This window comes from Anolis sagrei, chromosome X (assembly GCF_037176765.1).
Source record: "Anolis sagrei isolate rAnoSag1 chromosome X, rAnoSag1.mat, whole genome shotgun sequence".
NCBI lineage: Eukaryota > Metazoa > Chordata > Lepidosauria > Squamata > Dactyloidae > Anolis > Anolis sagrei.
This window is the reverse complement of record NC_090034.1, coordinates 57,098,288-57,118,091: the sequence shown is the minus strand read 5'-3', so window position 1 is coordinate 57,118,091 and position 19,804 is coordinate 57,098,288. Positions and strand designations below refer to the sequence as shown.

General features: G+C 46.6%; 2 protein-coding genes across 3 annotated transcripts in view; one reads left to right on the top strand and one right to left on the bottom strand.

Annotated features, from left to right (window-relative positions):
- Window positions 1-4,241: 4,241 nt before the first annotated feature.
- On the top strand, window positions 4,242-12,087 carry CFD (complement factor D). Its single transcript, XM_060784918.2, has 5 exons — window positions 4,242-4,370; window positions 4,573-4,726; window positions 8,641-8,785; window positions 8,907-9,170; window positions 11,700-12,087. The coding sequence occupies exons 1-5, from the start codon at window positions 4,295-4,297 to the stop codon at window positions 11,853-11,855; spliced, it is 795 nt and encodes a 264-aa protein (XP_060640901.2). The 5' UTR covers window positions 4,242-4,294; the 3' UTR covers window positions 11,856-12,087.
- The window catches only part of MED16 (mediator complex subunit 16), a 27,707-nt gene continuing 19,978 nt past the window's right edge, over window positions 12,076-19,804 (bottom strand). For both annotated transcript variants that reach the window (XM_067473499.1, XM_060784917.2), the window contains 5 exons: window positions 18,165-18,298; window positions 16,115-16,310; window positions 15,809-16,025; window positions 13,787-13,870; window positions 12,076-12,466 (listed from right to left, as the gene is read on the bottom strand). In XM_067473499.1, the coding sequence (XP_067329600.1) occupies window positions 12,343-12,466; window positions 13,787-13,870; window positions 15,809-16,025; window positions 16,115-16,310; window positions 18,165-18,298 (755 nt within the window). In that variant the 3' untranslated portion in view covers window positions 12,076-12,342. The remainder of the gene's footprint in view (window positions 12,467-13,786; window positions 13,871-15,808; window positions 16,026-16,114; window positions 16,311-18,164; window positions 18,299-19,804) is intronic.

Sequence of the window (19,804 nt, the reverse complement as noted above, 5' to 3'; positions counted from 1 at the left end):
AAGCTGGACTGGATGGCCATCTGTCGGGGGGGCTCAGATGGTGTCTTCCTGCATACTAGAATGAAGCTGGACTGGATGACCATCTGCCGGGAGGCATTGGATGGTGTCTCCCTGCATAGTAGAATGAAGCTGGACTGGATGGACATTTGTCAGGAGGGGTTGGATGGTGTCTTCCTGCATAGCAGAATGAAGCTGGACTGGATGGCCATCTGTCAGGGGAGATTGGATGGTGTCTCCCTGCATAGCAGAATGAAGCTGGACTGGATGGCCATCTGTCAGGAGGGAATGGATGGTGTCTTCCTGTATACTAGAATTAAGCTGGACTGGATGATGATCTGCTATAAGGAGCCCCCGGTGGCGCAGTGGGTTAAACCCCTGTGCTGGCAGGACTGAAGACCGACAGGTCGCAGGTTCGAATCCGGGGAGAGGCGGATGAGTTCCCTCTATCAGCTCCAGCTCCTCATGCGGGGACATGAGAGAAGCCTCCCAAAGATGATCAAAACATCAAATCATCCAGGCATTCCCTGGGCAACGTCCTTGCAGACGGCCAATTCTCTCACACCAGAAACGACTTGCAGTTTCTCCAGTCGCTCCTGACACGACAAAAAAAACAAACAAACAACCATCTGCTATGAGAGATTGGATGGTGTCTTCCTGCGTAGTAGAATGAAGCTGGACTGGATGACATCTACCAGGAGGGATTGGATGGTGTCTTCCTGAATAGTAGAATGAAGCTGGTCAGGATGACCGCCTCTAGAGAGGATTTGCAAGGTGCCTTCTCTCATCGTAGAATGAAGGTGGACTGGATGACCATCTACCAGGAGGGATTGGATGGTGTCTTCCTGAATAGTAGAATGAAGCTGGACAGGATGGCCATCTCTAGAGAGGATTTGGAAGGTGCCTTCTCTCTTCGTAGAATGAAGGTGGACTGGATGACCATCTACCAGGAGGGATTGGATGGTGTCTCCCTACATAGTAGAATGAAGCTGGACAGGATGGCCATCTCTAGAGATGCTTTGGATGGTGCCTTCTCTCATAGTAGAATGAAGATGGACTGGATGACTATCAGTCAGGAGTGATTGGATGGTGTCTTCCTGAATAGTAGAATGAAGCTGGACAGGATGGCCGCCTCTAGAGAGGATTTGGAAGGTGCCTTCTCTCTTCGTAGAATGAAGGTGGACTGGATGACTATCAGTCAGGAGTGATTGGATGGTGTCTTCCTGAATAGTAGAATGAAGCTGGACAGGATGGCCATCTCTAGAGATGCTTTGGATGGTGCCTTCTCTCATAGTAGAATGAAGATGGACTGGATGACTATCAGTCAGGAGTGATTGGATGGTGTCTTCCTGAATAGTAGAATGAAGCTGGACAGGATGGCCATCTCTAGAGATGCTTTGGATGGTGCCTTCTCTCTTCGTAGAATGAAGGTGGACTGGATGACCATCTACCAGGAGGGATTGGATGGTGTCTTCCTGAATAGTAGAATGAAGCTGGACAGGATGGCCGCCTCTAGAGAGGATTTGGAAGGTGCCTTCTCTCTTCGTAGAATGAAGGTGGACTGGATGACCATCTACCAGGAGGGATTGGATGGCGTCTCCCTACATAGTAGAATGAAGCTGGACAGGATGGCCATCTCTAGAGATGCTTTGGATGGTGCCTTCTCTCATAGTAGAATGAAGATGGACTGGATGACTATCAGTCAGGAGTGATTGGATGGTGTCTTCCTGAATAGTAGAATGAAGCTGGACAGGATGGCCGCCTCTAGAGAGGATTTGGAAGGTGCCTTCTCTCTTCGTAGAATGAAGGTGGACTGGATGACCATCTACCAGGAGGGATTGGATGGCGTCTTCCTGAATAGTAGAATGAAGCTGGACAGGATGGCCATCTCTAGAGATGCTTTGGATGGTGCCTTCTCTCTTCGTAGAATGACGGTGGACTGGATGACCATCTACCAGGAGGGATTGGATGGTGTCTTCCTGAATAGTAGAATGAAGCTGGACAGGATGGCTGCCTCAAGAGAGGATTTGGAAGGTGCCTTCTCTCTTCGTAGAATGACGGTGGACTGGATGACCATCTACCAGGAGGGATTGGATGGTGTCTTCCTGAATAGTAGAATGAAGCTGGACAGGATGGCCATCTCTAGAGATGCTTTGGATGGTGCCTTCTCTCATAGTAGAATGAAGATGGACTGGATGACTATCAGTCAGGAGTGATTGGATGGTGTCTTCCTGAATAGTAGAATGAAGCTGGACAGGATGGCCATCTCTAGAGATGCTTTGGATGGTGCCTTCTCTCATAGTAGAATGAAGATGGACTGGATGACTATCAGTCAGGAGTGATTGGATGGTGTCTTCCTGAATAGTAGAATGAAGCTGGACAGGATGGCCATCTCTAGAGATGCTTTGGATGGTGCCTTCTCTCTTCGTAGAATGAAGGTGGACTGGATGACCATCTACCAGGAGGGATTGGATGGTGTCTTCCTGAATAGTAGAATGAAGCTGGACAGGATGGCCATCTCTAGAGAGGATTTGGAAGGTGCCTTCTCTCTTCGTAGAATGAAGGTGGACTGGATGACCATCTACCAGGAGGGATTGGATGGCGTCTTCCTGAATAGTAGAATGAAGCTGGACAGGATGGCCATCTCTAGAGATGCTTTGGATGGTGCCTTCTCTCTTCGTAGAATGAAGGTGGACTGGATGACTATCTACCAGGAGGGATTGGATGGCGTCTTCCTGAATAGTAGAATGAAGCTGGACAGGATGGCCATCTCTAGAGATGCTTTGGATGGTGCCTTCTCTCATAGTAGAATGAAGGTGGACTGGATGACTATCAGTCAGGAGTGATTGGATGGTGTCTTCCTGAATAGTAGAATGAAGCTGGACAGGATGGCCATCTCTAGAGATGCTTTGGATGGTGCCTTCTCTCATAGTAGAATGAAGATGGACTGGATGACTATCAGTCAGGAGTGATTGGATGGTGTCTTCCTGAATAGTAGAATGAAGCTGGACAAGATGGCCGCCTCTAGAGAGGATTTGGAAGGTGCCTTCTCTCTTCGTAGAATGAAGGTGGACTGGATGACCATCAGTCAGGAGTGATTGGATGGTGTCTCCCTACATAGTAGAATGAAGCTGGAAAGGATGGCCATCTGTCAGGAGGGATTGGATGGTGTCTTCCTGAATAGTAGAATGAAGCTGGACAGGATGGCCGCCTCTAGAGAGGATTTGGAAGGTGCCTTCTCTCCTCGTAGAATGAAGGTGGACTGGATGACCATCTACCAGGAGGGATTGGATGGTGTCTTCCTGAATAGTAGAATGAAGCTGGACAGGATGGCCGCCTCTAGAGAGGATTTGGAAGGTGCCTTCTCTCTTCGTAGAATGAAGGTGGACTGGATGACCATCAGTCAGGAGTGATTGGATGGTGTCTCCCTACATAGTAGAATGAAGCTGGAAAGGATGGCCATCTGTCAGGAGGGATTGGATGGTGTCTTCCTGAATAGTAGAATGAAGCTGGACAGGATGGCCGCCTCTAGAGAGGATTTGGAAGGTGCCTTCTCTCCTCGTAGAATGAAGGTGGACTGGATGACCATCTACCAGGAGGGATTGGATGGTGTCTTCCTGAATAGTAGAATGAAGCTGGACAGGATGGCCGCTTCTAGAGAGGATTTGGAAGGTGCCTTCTCTCTTCGTAGAATGAAGGTGGACTGGATGACCATCAGTCAGGAGTGATTGGATGGTGTCTCCCTGCATAGTAGAATGAAGCTGGAAAGGATGGCCATCTGTCAGGAGGGATTTCCTGAATAGTAGAATGAAGCGGGACAGGATGACTATCTGCCAGGAGGGATTTGGATGGTGTCTCCCTGCATAGTAGAATGAAGTTGGACTGGGTAGCCATCTGTCAGGAGGGATTGAATCATGTCCTCCTGCATAGTAGAATGAAGCCGGACTGGGTGTCCATCTGTTGGGAGGGTTTGGATGGTGTCTTCTTGCATAATAGAATGAAGCCAGACTGAGTGGCTATCCATCGGGAGGGCTCGGAAGGTGGCAATGCGACAGAATGCATCTCTTTCTGAAAGGATGGTGAGAGTTCACCCAGCGAAACAATCCCCACTTATCTCAATTCCAGAAGAGGAAGCAATGCTTTCCGGTGTCGGTGCCAAAAAGAAACAGCTGCGAAAGGGCCATGATGTGTTTGTTTTTGGAGCCGGAAATGTTCTCCTTTCGGTGGAGCTCTGATCTCAAACCAGGAACTTCCCGAACATATATAAGAAATATCTCTCAATTCGGTGGTATTCATCATGTTGACGTCGGGACCTGTAAGGATGCTTTCGGCCATCGGGATCATTTTATTCTGCAGTGCCATTTGCGCTTATGGTGAGTCTCTTGACATCCATCAAATGTCTATTATCATTATTGTTAATCATAATTATAATAAAAATAATGATAATGCACTGTTTTCTCTCTTTTGGAACACGGCGAATGACTTCAAGGAGTTTTGGGATATTTGGAGGACTCTTTCCAATGGCCATCCAAATGATGGTTTTGGTTGACCTCTCTCTCGGCCTCTCTCTCACAGGCCGGCCCCGGGGCCGCATCTTGGGGGGACGGGATGCCACCCCGCACACCATGCCCTACATGGCCTCCCTGCAAGAAGGTGGCAAGCACATCTGCGGAGGGTTCCTCATCGCCCAGGAATGGGTGCTGAGCGCCGCCCACTGCTTGGAAGACACGTGAGTGTGCCCGTTTGGCCACATCTGGAAAACTATAATTCCCAAACAATGGGAAGTGTAGTCCAAACCCATCACTGTGGCTAGAAATGGCAACTGCCACCAAAGACCAGTGTCATGGTTGCCCTGCTTGTTGGCAATTCCAATCTATTATAGTCCAGCTAGTGTTTATACTTGGTGGCATCTGGAAAGCAGTGCGGCCGCTGACTCCCTGCTTACTCTTCCTTCTCTGTACTTTCCCCCCTTTTTCTTTCTCTTCTTTCCATCATTAATTATGTTTTTTTATTCCCTTGCCCTCCCTCCTATTTTCTTTTCTTTTCTTTCTTTTCTTTCTTTCTTTCTTTCTTTTCTTTTCATTTTTTTTCTTTTCTTTTCTTTTCCTTTCCTTTCCCTTCCCTTTCTTCCTTCCTTCCTTCCTTCCTTTCTTTTCTTTCTTTTCTTTTCATTTTTTTCTTTTCTTCTCCTTTCCTTTCCTTTCCTTTCCCTTCCCTTTCTTCCTTCCTTCCTTCCTTCCTTCCTTCCTTCCTTCCTTCCTTTCTTTCTTTCTTTCTTTTCTTTCTTTTCTTTTCATTTTTTTCTTTTCTTTTCCTTTCCTTTCCCTTCCCTTTCTTTCTTCCTTCCTTTCTTTCTTTCTTTCTTTTCTTTTCTTTTCTTTTTTTTTTCTTTTCTTTTCTTTTCTTTTCCTTTCCTTTTCCTTTCCCCTTCCCTTCCCTTCCCTTCCCTTCCCTTCCCTTCCCTTCCCTTCCCTTCCCTTCCCTTCCCTTCCCTTCCCTTCCCTTCCCTTCCCTTCCCTTCCCTTCCCTTCCCTTCCCTTCCCTTCCCTTCCCTTCCCTTCCCTTCCCTTCCCTTCCCTTCCCTTCCCTTCCCTTCCCTTCCCTTCCCTTCCCTTCCCTTCCCTTCCCTTCCCTTCCCTTCCCTTCCCTTCCCTTTCTTTCTTTCTTTCTTATTATCTTAATGTTTTTAATTGTATTGTAATTGTATTTTATGGTCTTGGTACCGACCATAAACCGCTCCGAGTTGCCTGCGGTTTGAGAGGGACAGTATATCAATGTAGCAAAGAAATAAATAAATTCTTTCTTTCTCCTTCCTTCCTTCCTTCCTTCCTTCCTTCCTTCCTTCCTTCCTTCCTTCCTTCCTTTTTCATGTCTTTCTTCTCTCTTTCTCCCTCCGTTCTCCTTTTTTCTTTTTCCTTCCTTCCTCCCTTCCCTTCCCTCCCTCCCTCTTTCTCCCTCTTGTCCTTCTTCTCTCTCTTCTTTTTCTCTTCCTTACTTTCCTTTCCTTTCCTTTCCCTCCCCTCATACCTTTTCCCCTTTCTCTTTCTTCCTTTCTCCTTCCTTCCTTTCCTCCCCCTTTCTTTCTTTCTTTCTTTCTTTCTTTCTTTCTTTCTTTCTTTCTTTCTTTCTCCCTATTTCCACTCCTTCCTTTCTTCTTTCCTTTCTTTTTCTCTTTCTTTTTTTCTATTCTCCCTTTCCTGGCTCTGAGAGAGCCCACTTTGCAACACATGGCTCTCTTAGTGGCTCCTTCCTTCCTTCCTTCCTTCCTTCCTTCCTTCCTTCCTTCCTTCCTTTCTTTCTTTCTTTCTTTCTTTCTTTCTTTCCATCCTTCTTTTCATCATGCTTTTCTTCCTTGCTTCTTTCTTTCCTTCCTTCCTTCCTTTTTTCATGTCTTTCTTCTCTCTTTCTCCTTCCTTTTCTTCCTTCTTCCTTTTCTTTCTTGCTTTTTTCTTTTTTCTCCCCCCTCTCTTTCTTTTATCCTTCCCACTCTTCCTACCCTGTGTTTTCCCTTCCTCCCTGTCATTCTCTCTTTCTCCTTCCCACCCTTCTCCTTTTCTTTCTTTTTCCTTTCTTCCTTCCTTCCTTCCTTCTCTTCCTACCCTCTTTTCTCCTTCCTTCCTTCCTCCCTCCCTCCCTTCCTTCTTCATGTCTTTCGTCTCTCTTTCTCCCTCCCTCTTTCTCCCTCTTGTCCTTCTCTCCTTTCTTTTTCTCTTCCTTCCTTTCCTTTCCCTCCCCTCATACCTTTCCCCTTTCTTTATCTTCCTTCTTTCATCCCTCTTCTTTCTTTCTTATTATCTTTATGTTTTTTAATTGTATTGTAATTGTATTTTATGGTCTTGGTACCGACTATAAACTGCTCCGAGTCGCCTGCGGGTTGAGAGGGACAGTATATCAATGTAGCAAAGAAATAAATAAATTCTTTCTTTCTCCTTCCTTCCTTTTTCATGTCTTTCTTCTCTCTGTCTCCCTCCCTTCTCCTTTTTTTCTTTTTCCTTCCTCCTTCCCTTCCCTTCCCTCCCTCCCTCTTTCTCCCTCTTGTCCTTCTTCTCTCTCTTCTTTTTCTCTTCCTTACTTTCCTTTCCTTTCCCTCCCCTCATACCTTTTCCCCTTTCGTTTTCTTCCTTCTTTCCTCCCCCTCTCTTTCTTTCTTTCTTTCTTTCTCCCTCCTTCCTCTCCTTCCTTTCTTCTTTCCTTTCTCTTTCTCTTTCTTTTTTCCTATTCTCCCTTTCCTGGCTCTGAGAAAGCCCACTTTGCAACACATGGCTCTCTTAGTGGCTCCTTTCTTTCTTTCTTTCTTTCTTTCTTTCTTTCTTTCTTTCTTTCTTTCTTTCCATCTTTCTTTTCATCCTTCTTTTCTTCCTTCCTTCTTTCTTTCCTTTCTCCTTCCTTTTTTCATGTCTTTCTTCTCTCTTTCTCCCTCCCTTCCTTCTCCTTTTCTTTCTTCTTCCTTCTTTTCTTTCTTGCTTTTTTCTTTTTTCTCCCCCTCTCTTTCTTCTATCCTTCCCACTCTTCCTACCCTGTGTTTTCCCTCCCTCCCTGTCATTCTCTCTTTCTCTTTCCCACCCTTCTCCTTTTCTTTTTTTCCTTCCTTCCTTCCTTCCTTCCTTCCTTCCTTCCTTCCTTCCTTCTCTTCCTACCCTGTCTTTCCTCCTTCCTTCCTTCCTTCTTCATGTCTTTCGTCTCCCTTTCTCCCTCCCTCTTTCTCCCTCTTGTCCTTCTCTCCTTTCTTTTTCTCTTCCTTTCTTTCCTTTCCCTCCCCTCATACGTTTCCCCCTTTCTTTATCTTCCATCTTTCATCCCTCTTCTTTCTTTCTTTCTTTCTTTCTTTCTTTCTTTCTCACTTCTTCCTTCCTCTCCTTCCTTTCTTCTTTCCCTTCTTTTTCTCTTTGCTTAATCCATTCTTCCTTCCCCAACTCTGAGAGAGCCCGCTTTGCAACACATGGCTCTCTTAGTGGCTCCTTTTTCCTTCCTTCCTTCCTTCCTTCCTTCCTTCCTTCCTTCCTTCCTTCCTTCCATCTTCCTTCCTTCCTTCCTTTTCATACACAGGTCACCTTTCTTTCCTGGTGGCATTGCAGAGGGCGGAGCCCCCGGTGGCGCAGTGGGTTAAACCCCTGTGCCAGCAGGACTGAAGACCGACAGGTCACAGGTTCAAATCCGGGGAGAGGCGGATGAGCTCCCTCTATCAGCTCCAGCTCTTTATGCGGGGACATGAGAGAAGCCTCCCACAAGGATGATAAAAACATCCAATCATCCGGGCGTCCCCTGGGCAACCTCCTTGCAGATGGCCAATTCTCTCACACCAGAAGCCACTTGCAGTTTCTCAAGTCGCTCCCGACACGACCAAAAATTGCAGAGGGCCACTTCACCTAGCCATAGCTTTTCGTGGGACAAAGAGACAGGCAACTGGGCACACTTCGACATAGATATATAGAGCTATAGAAAGATTTGACATGGGCTACTAAACTGCATCCTGGCCTGCGTCCAGTCCAAAACCCACCCTAGAAGCGAGCAGCAATGTGCCTGGAATACAAATAGCAATCATCCTTTCAGCTGGAGGCAGGACACAATAGGCGAGCATGTCCACCTGGGAACAGGTATGTGACCAAATCCTCAATGAGAGCCCTTTTTCCTTTCTGGCTGCAGAAACAACGGGACCTTCCAGGTGCTTTTAGGGGCCCATTCGCTCACAGCCCCCGAACCCAACAAAAGGCTGTACTGTGTCCGCCGCCTGGTCGCCCACCCCGGGAGCAGCGTGGAAACCAACGAGGATGACCTCCTTCTAATTCAGGTGGGAATCCAGATTCAAAACACTCATTTCCCTAGAAAGCCTCAGCCCCCCATCTTTTGCTGGGGAAGTTTAGTATATATACACATGTTGGCATTCATTCTCCTCTTTTCCCTTGTGCCAGCTGGCCGAGCCAGCCGTCCTGGGCCCCGATGTGAAGACCTTGGCGCTGCAAAATGAGGACCAGGAGCTGCCGGCTGGGACCTTTTGCCTAGCGGCTGGATGGGGCTACACCAAGAACACCCGCCAGCGGCCAGATGTGCTGCAGTCGGCTGAATTGCCCATTATGAGCCGGTCTGAGTGCAACGAGCGGCGCTTCCACGACGGGGAGATCACCCAGAACATGATGTGCACCGAGATCAAGAGCGTGCGCAGGGATACCTGCAAGGTAGGGAAGCATGCGGGAACCAAACAGAGATGGTGACCATGGCTTCATCACCCTCTTCCCAACGGCTCCTCTTCTGCCTGGAGGGAATACCCAAACCAAACTGTTGTATATTCAACATAGATCTATAGATATCTAGGAGTCTTAACAGATCACAAGCGGAACACGAGCCAAGAGTGTGATGCGGCAGTGAAAAAGGCCAATGCGATTCTAGTCTGCATCAATAGGATGGTAGTATCTAGAACAGGCATGCCTGGGGCCAACTGTTGCACATGCTTGCATCTCCATCACTCCAGGCCAATTGCGGCCCACGTTTTCATCTTAATTGGCCATGTGGGCTAATGGTGGCCCATGCCCACATATCAATTGGCCATGTGGACCAATTGTGGCCCGTGTTCACAGCCACAGCTCAGGCCAATTGCAGCCCATGTTCACATTTTCATCGGCCACATGGACCAATTGCGGTCTGTGCCCACATTTCCAATGCCCCAGGCAAGTTGCTGCCCATGTTCACATTTCCATAGTCATGTGGGCCAATTGGAGCCCCCAGTGGCGCAGTGGGTTAAACTCCTGTGCTGTCAGGACGGAAGACAGACAGGTCACAGGTTCAAATCCAGGGAGAACGCAGATGAGCTCCCTCTATCGGCTCCAGCTCCTCATGTGGGGAGATGAGGGAAGCCTCCGACAAGGATGGTAAAACATCAAAAACATCTGGGCATCCCCTGGGCAACGTCCTTGCAGACAGCCAGTTCTCTCATACCAGAAGCAACTTGCAGTTTCTCAACAACAACAAAAATGTGGGCCAATTGTGGCCCATGTTCACACCTCCACCGCCCCAGGCCAATTGCGGTCCATGTTTGTGTTTCCATTGGTCATGCGTTCCAATTGTGGCCCATGTTCACATCTTCTCCCACCCCAGCCCATTCCACTCCATGTTCATATTTCCTTTGGCCACGTGGGTCAGTTTTGGCCCATGTTCACACGCCCACCGGCCCAGCCAAATACAGCCCATGCTCACATTTCCAACGGTCACGCAGGTCAGTTGTGGCCCATGTTCACAATTCCACTACCCCAGGCCAATCAAGGCCCATGTTCACATTGCCATCGGAGATGTAGCCTAATTGTGGCCCATCTTCACATCTCCAGTGCCCTGGGCCAGTTGTGGCGGGTCAATTGTGGCCCATGTTCACATTTTTTCAGCCCCAGGCCAATTGTGACCCATGATCACATTTTCCCCTGGCCAATTGCACATATCCACACACCCCCCCCAGCCAAATGCAGCCCACGGTCACATTTCCATCAGTCACGTGGGCCAATTATGGCCCATGTTCATATCCTCACTGCCCTGGGCCAATTGTAGTCCACGCTCGCATTTCCATCAACCACGTGAGCCAATTGCATCCCATGTTTGCATTTCCACAGCCCCAGGCCAATTGCGTCCTGTGTTCGCATTTCCATCAACCATTTCCATCAACCATGTGGGCCAATTGTGGCCCATGTTCACATTTCCACAGCCTCGGGTCAATTGCAGCCTGAGTTCACATTTCCATTGGTCATGTGGGCCAACTGTGGCCTCTGTTCAAATTTATTTATTTATTTATTTACTTTGCTTATATACCCCTGTTCTCAGCCCGGGGGCGACTCACAGCGGTGTACAACATAGAAAGAACAAGGTTCAAAATTCAAGACACAATATAAAATGATCCACAATCCAGCAATAACAAAAACATCATCATCAAAACACATCATCATTACTACAAAAGCCATTCCGCGTCGTCTCATCGTCCAAACCACAATCCAGTATCCTTTTCCCTTGTTCCATTCCTATAGTCATTACCAATCATTGCACTTCTTGTTCGAACGCCTTCTTGAACAACCAAGTCTTTAATTTCCTGCGGAACATCAACAGGGAGGGAGCCAGTCTGATGTCCACGGGAAGGGTGTTCCACAGCCGAGGAGCCACCACCGAGAAGGCCCTATCTCTCGTCCCCTGAGGCAATTTCCACTGCCTCAGACCAATTGCGGTCCATGTTTACAGGAGGCCAATATTTTATATTTTACCAGGTGATCAAAATCATGTACCCATGTATCATTGTTTTGTTTTTCCATTGAAAAACCAGGTCTCGTAAACCCCATTTGCCCCAGCAACCCGTTTTTCCATTTTGTATTTTGGATCCGAGTCGAATAAAATAAGAACACAGCCTTTTTCATTTTCGATATCCGATTCAAAATCAAGTAACACACACACACATATATATACAGAAAATCGAATGTTTAATTGAAAATTGAAAAAAACGACAGATATCATGGGTTCATATGTCCCTCAATGTGTTGTACTTCTGAGTAAGATAAACGGTTAAATGTTATTTTCCTCTTCACGTGTTTTGAATGTTAAGGTGAACATTTAATAGTGAATCATATGTAATGTTTCGAAATGAAGTGGGAGGGTTTGGAATGGGGTCTTTCCAAAATGGGGCTGGACTGGATGGCCTTTGGGGGGCCCTTTCCCAACTTTTTGCTCCTGTGTTGCAGGGCGACTCAGGAGGGCCCCTCGTGTGCCACGGCGTGGCCGAAGGGGTCGTGACAGCCGGATCCCGCGTCTGCGGCAACTGGAGGAAGCCGGGCATTTACACGCGCATCGCTCCGTACTTGCCCTGGATCAATAGCACCATGGCATCTCCCAACTAAGCCATCCTTATTGCAGAGTCTCATGAGGCAACTTTTTTATTGCTATCCAAACACAGCAGACTTCCAGTTCGCCTGCAGCCATAGCTGATGCTGCATCAATGTCGTTTCTGGTTCCAGTATTGAAATAAGCAGGCTTAACTCATACATACCATACCCCATACTATACCACACACTTTGTATTGGCTTGATATTCATATCAAAATAGTCATTAAAAGCATGATTCTGCAGTGAAGCGCTTCCGCTGTGTGTTTTATTTGCAAAACTTTTGTAAACAACAAGAAGAAAGAATCAGCGCCATGCAAGTAGAAAACTAGCAGCTCAGTGCTGATCACTTTGCAGGGTTTAAGGATTGAAGGCCAACACCAAATGTCTCACTGGAAGCAGAATAATAGTGCAGGGTCGGAGCCTCCCATTGGCTCGTGGAAGTGTCAATTGATCAGTTTGGCTTACGAAGTCCTTGTTTTATGCTCTAAACGTCTGGGGTTTTCTAGCAACCGAAGGGCATCTGCTTCCATAACCCGCCGCAGAGGCAATTCTTGATCCACCGCTGCTCCCATTGCTTGACCGCCGTGGTCTTGTTGGGCGAACGCAGCATGGTGACGCAACCGCACCTGCGGTGCAAAAAAAGGGTGGTTATTATTACTATTATGATTTATTATTATTATCATTATCATTGTGACTTTATATTATTAGTATTATTTATATTATAATATTATTATTTTCTATTTTTAGTGTTATTATTTATAATATTATTATTAGCAGTATTGTTATTCATATTATTTTATATTATTATTCGTATTATTAGTTTATTTATTATTACTTTATACTATTAGTATTATTTATTTGTATTGTAGTATAATATTATTGGAGCCCCCAGTGGTGCAGTGGGTTAAAGCACTGAGCTGCTGAGCTTGTTGATCGAAAGGTCACAGGTTCGATTCCGGGGAGCGGCGTGAGCTTCCGCTGTCAGCCCTAGCTTCTGCCAACCTAGCAGTTCGAAAACATGCAAATGTGAGTAGATCAATAGGTACCGCTCCGGCGGGAAGGTAAGGGCGCTCCATGCAGTCATGCCGGCCACATGACCTTGGAGGTGTCTACGGACAACGCTGGCTCTTTGGCTTAGAAATAGAGATGAGCACCACACCCCAGAGTCAGACATGACTGGACTTAATGTCAGGGGACTACCTTTACCTATAATATTATTATTAGCAGTAGTATTGTTATTGGGTTGTTGTAGGTTTTTTCGGGCTGTATGGCCATGGTCTAGAGGCATTCTCTCCTGACATTTCGCCTGCATCTATGGCAAGCATCTTCAGAGGTAGTGAGGTCTGTTGGAACTAGGAAAAGGGGTTTATATATCTGTGGTTTATATATCTAGGCACTGTCAGGCCATCAAATGCTAATCAAGGTGGCCAATTGAAACATTCATACCTAGCTCCAACAGACAAGAGTTCTTTGCCCCACCCTGGTCATTCCACAAATATATAAACCCATTTTCCTAGTTCCAATAGACCTCACTACCTCTGAGGATGTTTGCCATAGATGCAGGCGAAAGGTCAGGAGAGAATGCCTCTAGACCATGGCCATACAGCCCAAAAAAACCTACAACAACCCAGTGATTCATGTTATTATTGTTTATTGTAATTATTATTACTTTATATTATTAGTATTATTACTTTATACTACTAGTATTATTTATTTATATTGTATTACAATATTATTATTATTATTATTATTATTATTATCAGTAGTATTGTTATTGCATATTATTATTACCTTATATTATTAGTATTATTATTTATATTATATTATATTATAATTATAATAGTATTTTGTATATAGTAGTATAGTAGTATGGTAATTGTAGCATTCGCATGTTCTTGGAGAAATAGGGCTATGGAAGGCACACGGTAGCATTAAACCATCCTTACCTGGTGCAGGATTTGCATTCTTCAGTGGGATGGGCCCCGAGGTGGAGCCGCCGGAGGTGGTCAATCTTGGGCTGCCCAGGGACCCTAGAGACCAAGGAGACATTGAATAAGTGACTGAAAACTGAAAAAGGGAAGAGACCAGATGGCCTTCCCAATAGAAAGTCTAGATGACCTTTAGGAGTCCCTTCTGACTTCTACATCCTGCAGAATTTCTTGCCACAAGATGCACTTAGTCGTAGTTTAAGAAGCTATGGACTAGATGCCCTCTTCCAACTCCATGCTGGACTCCATAGCCTTCCAAATACAGTCTATATGACCTTTAGGGGGTCACATCTAACTTCTATACCCTGTGGAACTTCTTGACACAAGATGTGCTAAGAAGCTATAGACTAGATGACCTCTGGGTGCCCCTTCCATTTCATAATGTAAGAAGCTATGGTCAAGGATGCATCTAGGTAGCCCTTCCAGATCTATGCCAGACTACATGGCCTTCTAACTAGATAGTCTAGATGACCTTTAGGGGTCCCTTTCGATTTTATATCCTGCAGACTTCCTGCTAAAAATGATCTAAGTCATAGTTTAAGAAACTACAGATTAGATGGCCTCTGGGTGTTCCTTCCAGTTTGATGCCAGATTTGATGGCGTTTCAAATGGATAGTCTAGATGACCTTTATGGGTCCCTTCTGATTCTATACCCTGCAGAACTTCTTGCTACATGATGCACTAAGAAGTTATGGGCTATATGGCCTCTGGGTGCTCCTTCTTGTTCTACGCTAGACTAGATGGCTTTCTAAATATGATAGTCTAGATGACCTATAGGGATCCCTTCCAACTCCATACCCCGTGGAACTTCCTGCCACAAGATGCACTGGTCCATATCTTCTTAAATTATGGACTGGGAGGGGCACCCAGAGGCCATCTAGTCTGTAGCTTCTTACATTATGAACTGGAATGGGCACCCAGCGGCCATCTAGTCTGTATCTTCTTAAATTATGGACTGGGAGGGGCACCCAGAGGCCATCTAGTCTGTAGCTTCTTACATTATGAACTGGAATGGGCACCCAGCAGCCATCTAGTCTGTATTTTCTTAAATGATGGACTGGGAGGGGCACCCAGAGGCCATCTAGTCTGTAGCTTCTTACATTATGAACTGGAATGGGCACCCAGCAGCCATCTAGTCTGTATCTTCTTAAATTATGGACTGGGAGGGGCACCCAGAGGCCATCCAGTCTGTATCTTCTTAAATTATGGACTGGGAGGGGCACCCAGAGGCCATCTAGTCCGTAGCTTCTTACAGGATGAACTGGGAGGGTTACCCAAAGGCCATCTAGTTCGTATCTTCTTAAATTATGGACTGGAAGTGGCACACAGAGGCCATCTAGTGCGTAGCTTCTTACATGATGAACTGGAAGGGGCACCCAGAGGCCATCTAGTCTGTATCTTCTTAAATTATGGACTGGAAGGGGCACCCAGAGGCCATCTAGTCTGTATCTTCTTAAATTATGGACTGGAAGGGGCACCCAGAGGTCATCTAGTCTGTATCTTCTTAAATTATGGACTGGGAGGGGCACCCAGAGGCCATCCAGTCCATAGCTTCTTACATGATGAACTGGAAGGGGCACCCAGAGGCCATCTAGTCTGTATCTTCTTAAATTATGGACTGGAAGGGGCACCCAGAGGCCATCTAGTCTGTATCTTCTTAAATGATGGACTGAGAGGGGCACCTAGAGGCCATCCAGTCCATAGCTTAAATTAGATGGCCTCTGGGTACCCCTTCCAACTCCGGTGACTTGATGGCCTTCCAAATGAATGGTCAAGATGACCTTTAGGGATCCCTACTGACTTCTATACCCTGCAGAACTTCCATTAGACACACTAAGTCACAGTGTAAGTAGTTACGGACAAGATAGCCTCTGGGTGCCCCTTCCAGCTCTACGCCAGATTCGATGGCCTTCCAAATGGATGTTCAAGATGACCTTTAGGGATCCCTTTTATACCCCACAACAGGGAAAGGCAAAGCACCTGGGGGCCGCTTCTATGGAGAAGGGGGGTGTCTGTCCCAGGGGCCCCGGGGGCTTCCCAAACTGGAGCCGGAGGGGCTGCTTGTTCTGGAGTTTGCTGATGATGGCGTCGTTGACGGGGAGCCAGTCGATGTTGGGGATCAGTAGCTGGCTGGGCAGGAGGCAGCACTCGTCAATCAGGCCCTCATCTGCCTCGCTCGGGTGGCTCTCGTCGCGGCCTGCGGGCAAGGCAAGAAGAGGTTGTGGGGTATAAATAAACATAAACATAACGACAACAATAATAATATACGAAGACTTGGAAACTCACAGCATAGCCACAGCTTGGTGAGGAGGCGGAAGAGGAGGGACATGCTGTCCTGGGTGTCGGAGGTGGCGGTGTAAATGGGGAGGCAGCTGGGCTTCAGGAGGCCCCAGATGCGGATCATAACCATCAGCTCACGCAGCATGCCCAGCGAGGCTCCGTCTCGCAGGAAGCTGTGGCCCGGGCGGACCGGTCCCGAACCCTATGGGAAATAAATGGCCATCCAACTAGATAGTCTAGATGACCTTTAGGTATCTTTTCCAGCATTTATACTCTGTAGAACCTCCTAAGCCCTAGTTTAAGAAGCTATAGATTAAATGGCCTCTAGATTCCCCTTCCAGCTTTATGCTAGACTTGATGGCCTTCCAACTAGATAGTCTACATGACCTTTAGGGATCCATTCCAACGTTTATACTCTGTAGAATCTCCTAAGTCCTAGTTTAAGAAGCTATAGACTAAATGGCCTCTAGATTCCCCTTCCAGCTTTATGCTAGACTTGATGGCCTTCCAACTAGATAGTCTACATGACCTTTAGGGATCCCTTCCGACATTTATACTCCGTGGAACCTACTAATCTCTAGGTTTACGAAGCTATAGACTTGAGGGCCTTCCAAATACGATAGTCTAGATGATCTTTAGGGATCCCTTCCAACATTTATACTCTATGGAACCTCTAGTTTAAGAAGCTATAGACTAAATGGCCTCTGGGTGCCCCTTCCAGCTTTATGCTAGACTTGATGGCCTTCCAACTAGATAGTCTACATGACCTTTAGGGATCCCTTCCAACATTTATACTCCGTGGAACCTACTAATCTCTAGGTTTACGAAGCTATAGACTTGAAGGCCTTCCAAATACGATAGCCTAGATGATCTTTAGGGATCCCTTCCATCATTTATACTCCGTGGAACCTCCTAAGCTCTAGTTTAAGAAGCTATAGACTAGATGGCCTCTAGATGCCCCTTTCTGCTAGACTTGATGGCCTTGCAAATACGATATAGATGACCTTTAGGGATCCCTTCCAACTTCTATACTCTGTGGAATCTCCTAAGCCGTACTTTATGAAGCTATAGACTGGATGGCCTCTAGATGACCCGTCCAGCTTTATACTAGACTTGATGGCCTTCCAATTAGATAGTCTAGATGGTCTTTAGGTATCCCTTCCAACATTTATACTCTGTGGAACCTCTAACTTAAGAAGCTGTAGACTAAATGGCCTCTGGGTGCCCCTTCCAGCTTTATGCTAGACTTGCTGGCCTTCCAACTAGATAGTCTACATGACCTTTAGGGATTCCTTCCGCCGTTTATACTCTGTGGAACCTCCTAAGCCCTAGTTTAAGAAGCTAGAGACTAAATGGCCTCTAGATGCCCCTTCCAGCTTTATGCTAGACTTGATGGCCTTCCAACTGGTTGGTTTAGATGACCTTTAGGGATCCCTTCCGACATTTATACCTTGTGGAACCTCCTAATCTCCAGTTTAAGAAGCTATAGACTTGAGGGCCTTCCAAATATGATAGTCTAGATTACCTTTAGGGATCCCTTCCATCATTTATACTCCATGGAACCTCCTAAGCTCTAGTTTAAGAAGCTATAGACTAGATGGTCTCTAGATGCCGCTTTCTGCTAGACTTGATGGCCTTGCAAATACGATATAGATGACCTTTAGGGATCCCTTCCAACTTCTATACTCTGTGGAATCTCCTAAGCTGTAGTTTAAGAGGCTATAGACTGAATGGCCTCTAGATGCCCCGTCCAGCTTTATACTAGACTTGATGGCCTTCAAACTAGATAGTCTAGATGACCTTTAGGGATCCCTTCCAATGCCTATACTCTGTGGAATCTCCTAAGCCCTAATTTAAGAAGATATGGGCTAGATGGTTTCTAGATAACCCTGCCAGCTCTATGCCAGACTAGATGGCCTTGGAAATACAATAGTCTAGATGACCTTTAGGGATCCCATCCGACTTCTATACACCTTGGAACCTCCTGCCACAAGATGCCGGGAGAATCGGGTACAACACATATCTACATTGTGGAATTAATGCGCTTTGATCTCACCAGATTTGGAAGACTGGCGAGGAGGTAGAGGACAAAGTCCCCAACCCACTGGATCAGCTGCTGGAGGGACTGCAGGGTGGTCATTTCGAGGACAAACTCCTCCGTCTTCAGGTTGATCATCACTTTGTCAATATCTTTAGAAGAAGAAACAAAGGAAGGGTGAAGAAGTGGACGCAGAGCACCCCGGCCTGCATTGGGCCTGGAGGCCTTTGGTGATGGATAGGATTTCGGTAGTCTAGATGACCTTTAGGGGTCCCTTCCAACTTCAATGCCCTGCAGAACTTCCTGCCACAAGACACACTAAGCCATAGTTTAAGAAGCTATGGACTGGATGGCCTCTGGGTGCCCCTTCCAGCTCTACCCCAGACTTGATGGCGTAACGGACAGTACAGATGATCTTTAGGGGTCCCTTCTGACTTCTACACATTGCAGAACTTCCTGCCACAAGATGCACTAAGATATAATTTAACAAGCTGTGGTCAATAATGTATTTGGGTGCCCCTTCCAGTTCCATGCTAGGCTAGATGGCCTTTTTAGCTAAATAGTCTAGATGACCTTTAGGGTCCCTTCCAACTTCTATACCCTGTGGAACTTGATGCAGTAAGAAGCTATGGACTAGATGGCCTTTGGTTGTCCCTTCCTGTTCCATGCTAGACTAGATGGCCTTACAAATAGATAGTCTAGATGACCTTTAGGGGTCCCTTCTGACTTCTATACCCTGTGGAACTTCCTGCCACAAGATGCACTAAGAAGCTATGGACTAGATGGCTTCTGAGTGCCTTTCCAACTCCACGCCAGACTAGATGGGCTTCCAAATAGATAGTCTAGATGACCTTTAGGGGTCTCCACCCTGTGGAACTTCCTGCCACAAGATGCACTAAGAAGCTCTACGTTAGACTAGATGGCCTTACAAATAGATAGTCTAGATGACCTTTTAGGATCTCTTCTGACTTCTATACCCTGCAGAACTTCCTGCCACATGATGCACTAAGAAGCTATGGATTAGATGTCCTCTGGGTGCCAAATAGGTAGTCTAGGTGCCCTTTAGGGGTCCCTTCCGACTTCTATAACCTGCGGAACTGCCTGCCACACAATGCACTAAGAAGATGGCCTCTGGGTGCCCCTTCCTGTTCCATACTAGACTTGTTGGACTAACGGACAGTCTAGATGACCTTCAGGGATCCCTTCTGACTTCTATACCCTGTGGAAGCAGCTGCCACAAGATGCACTAAGAACCTATGGACTAGATGGCCTCCGAGTGCCCCGTCTGGCTTTATGCTAGGCTATGATGATGGGGTTTGCAGCACCTTCCCAGAGACCACTGCGACCTGCACGAATGACAGGCCACACTTGGCACACAGACTCCCTTCCAGCTCTACGCTAGACTGGATGGCCTTCCAAATAGATAGTCTAAATGACCTTTAGGGGTCCCTTCTGACTTCTATAGTCTAGATGACCTTTAGGGGTCTCTTCCGACTTCTATGCCCTGTGGAACTTCCTGCCACAAGATGCACTAAGAAGCTATGGACTAGATGCCTCTGGATGCCTCTTCCAACTCCACACCAGACTAGATGAGCTTCCAAATAGATAGTCTAGATGACCTTTAGGGGTCCCTTCCAATTTCTATACTATGCCCGAGG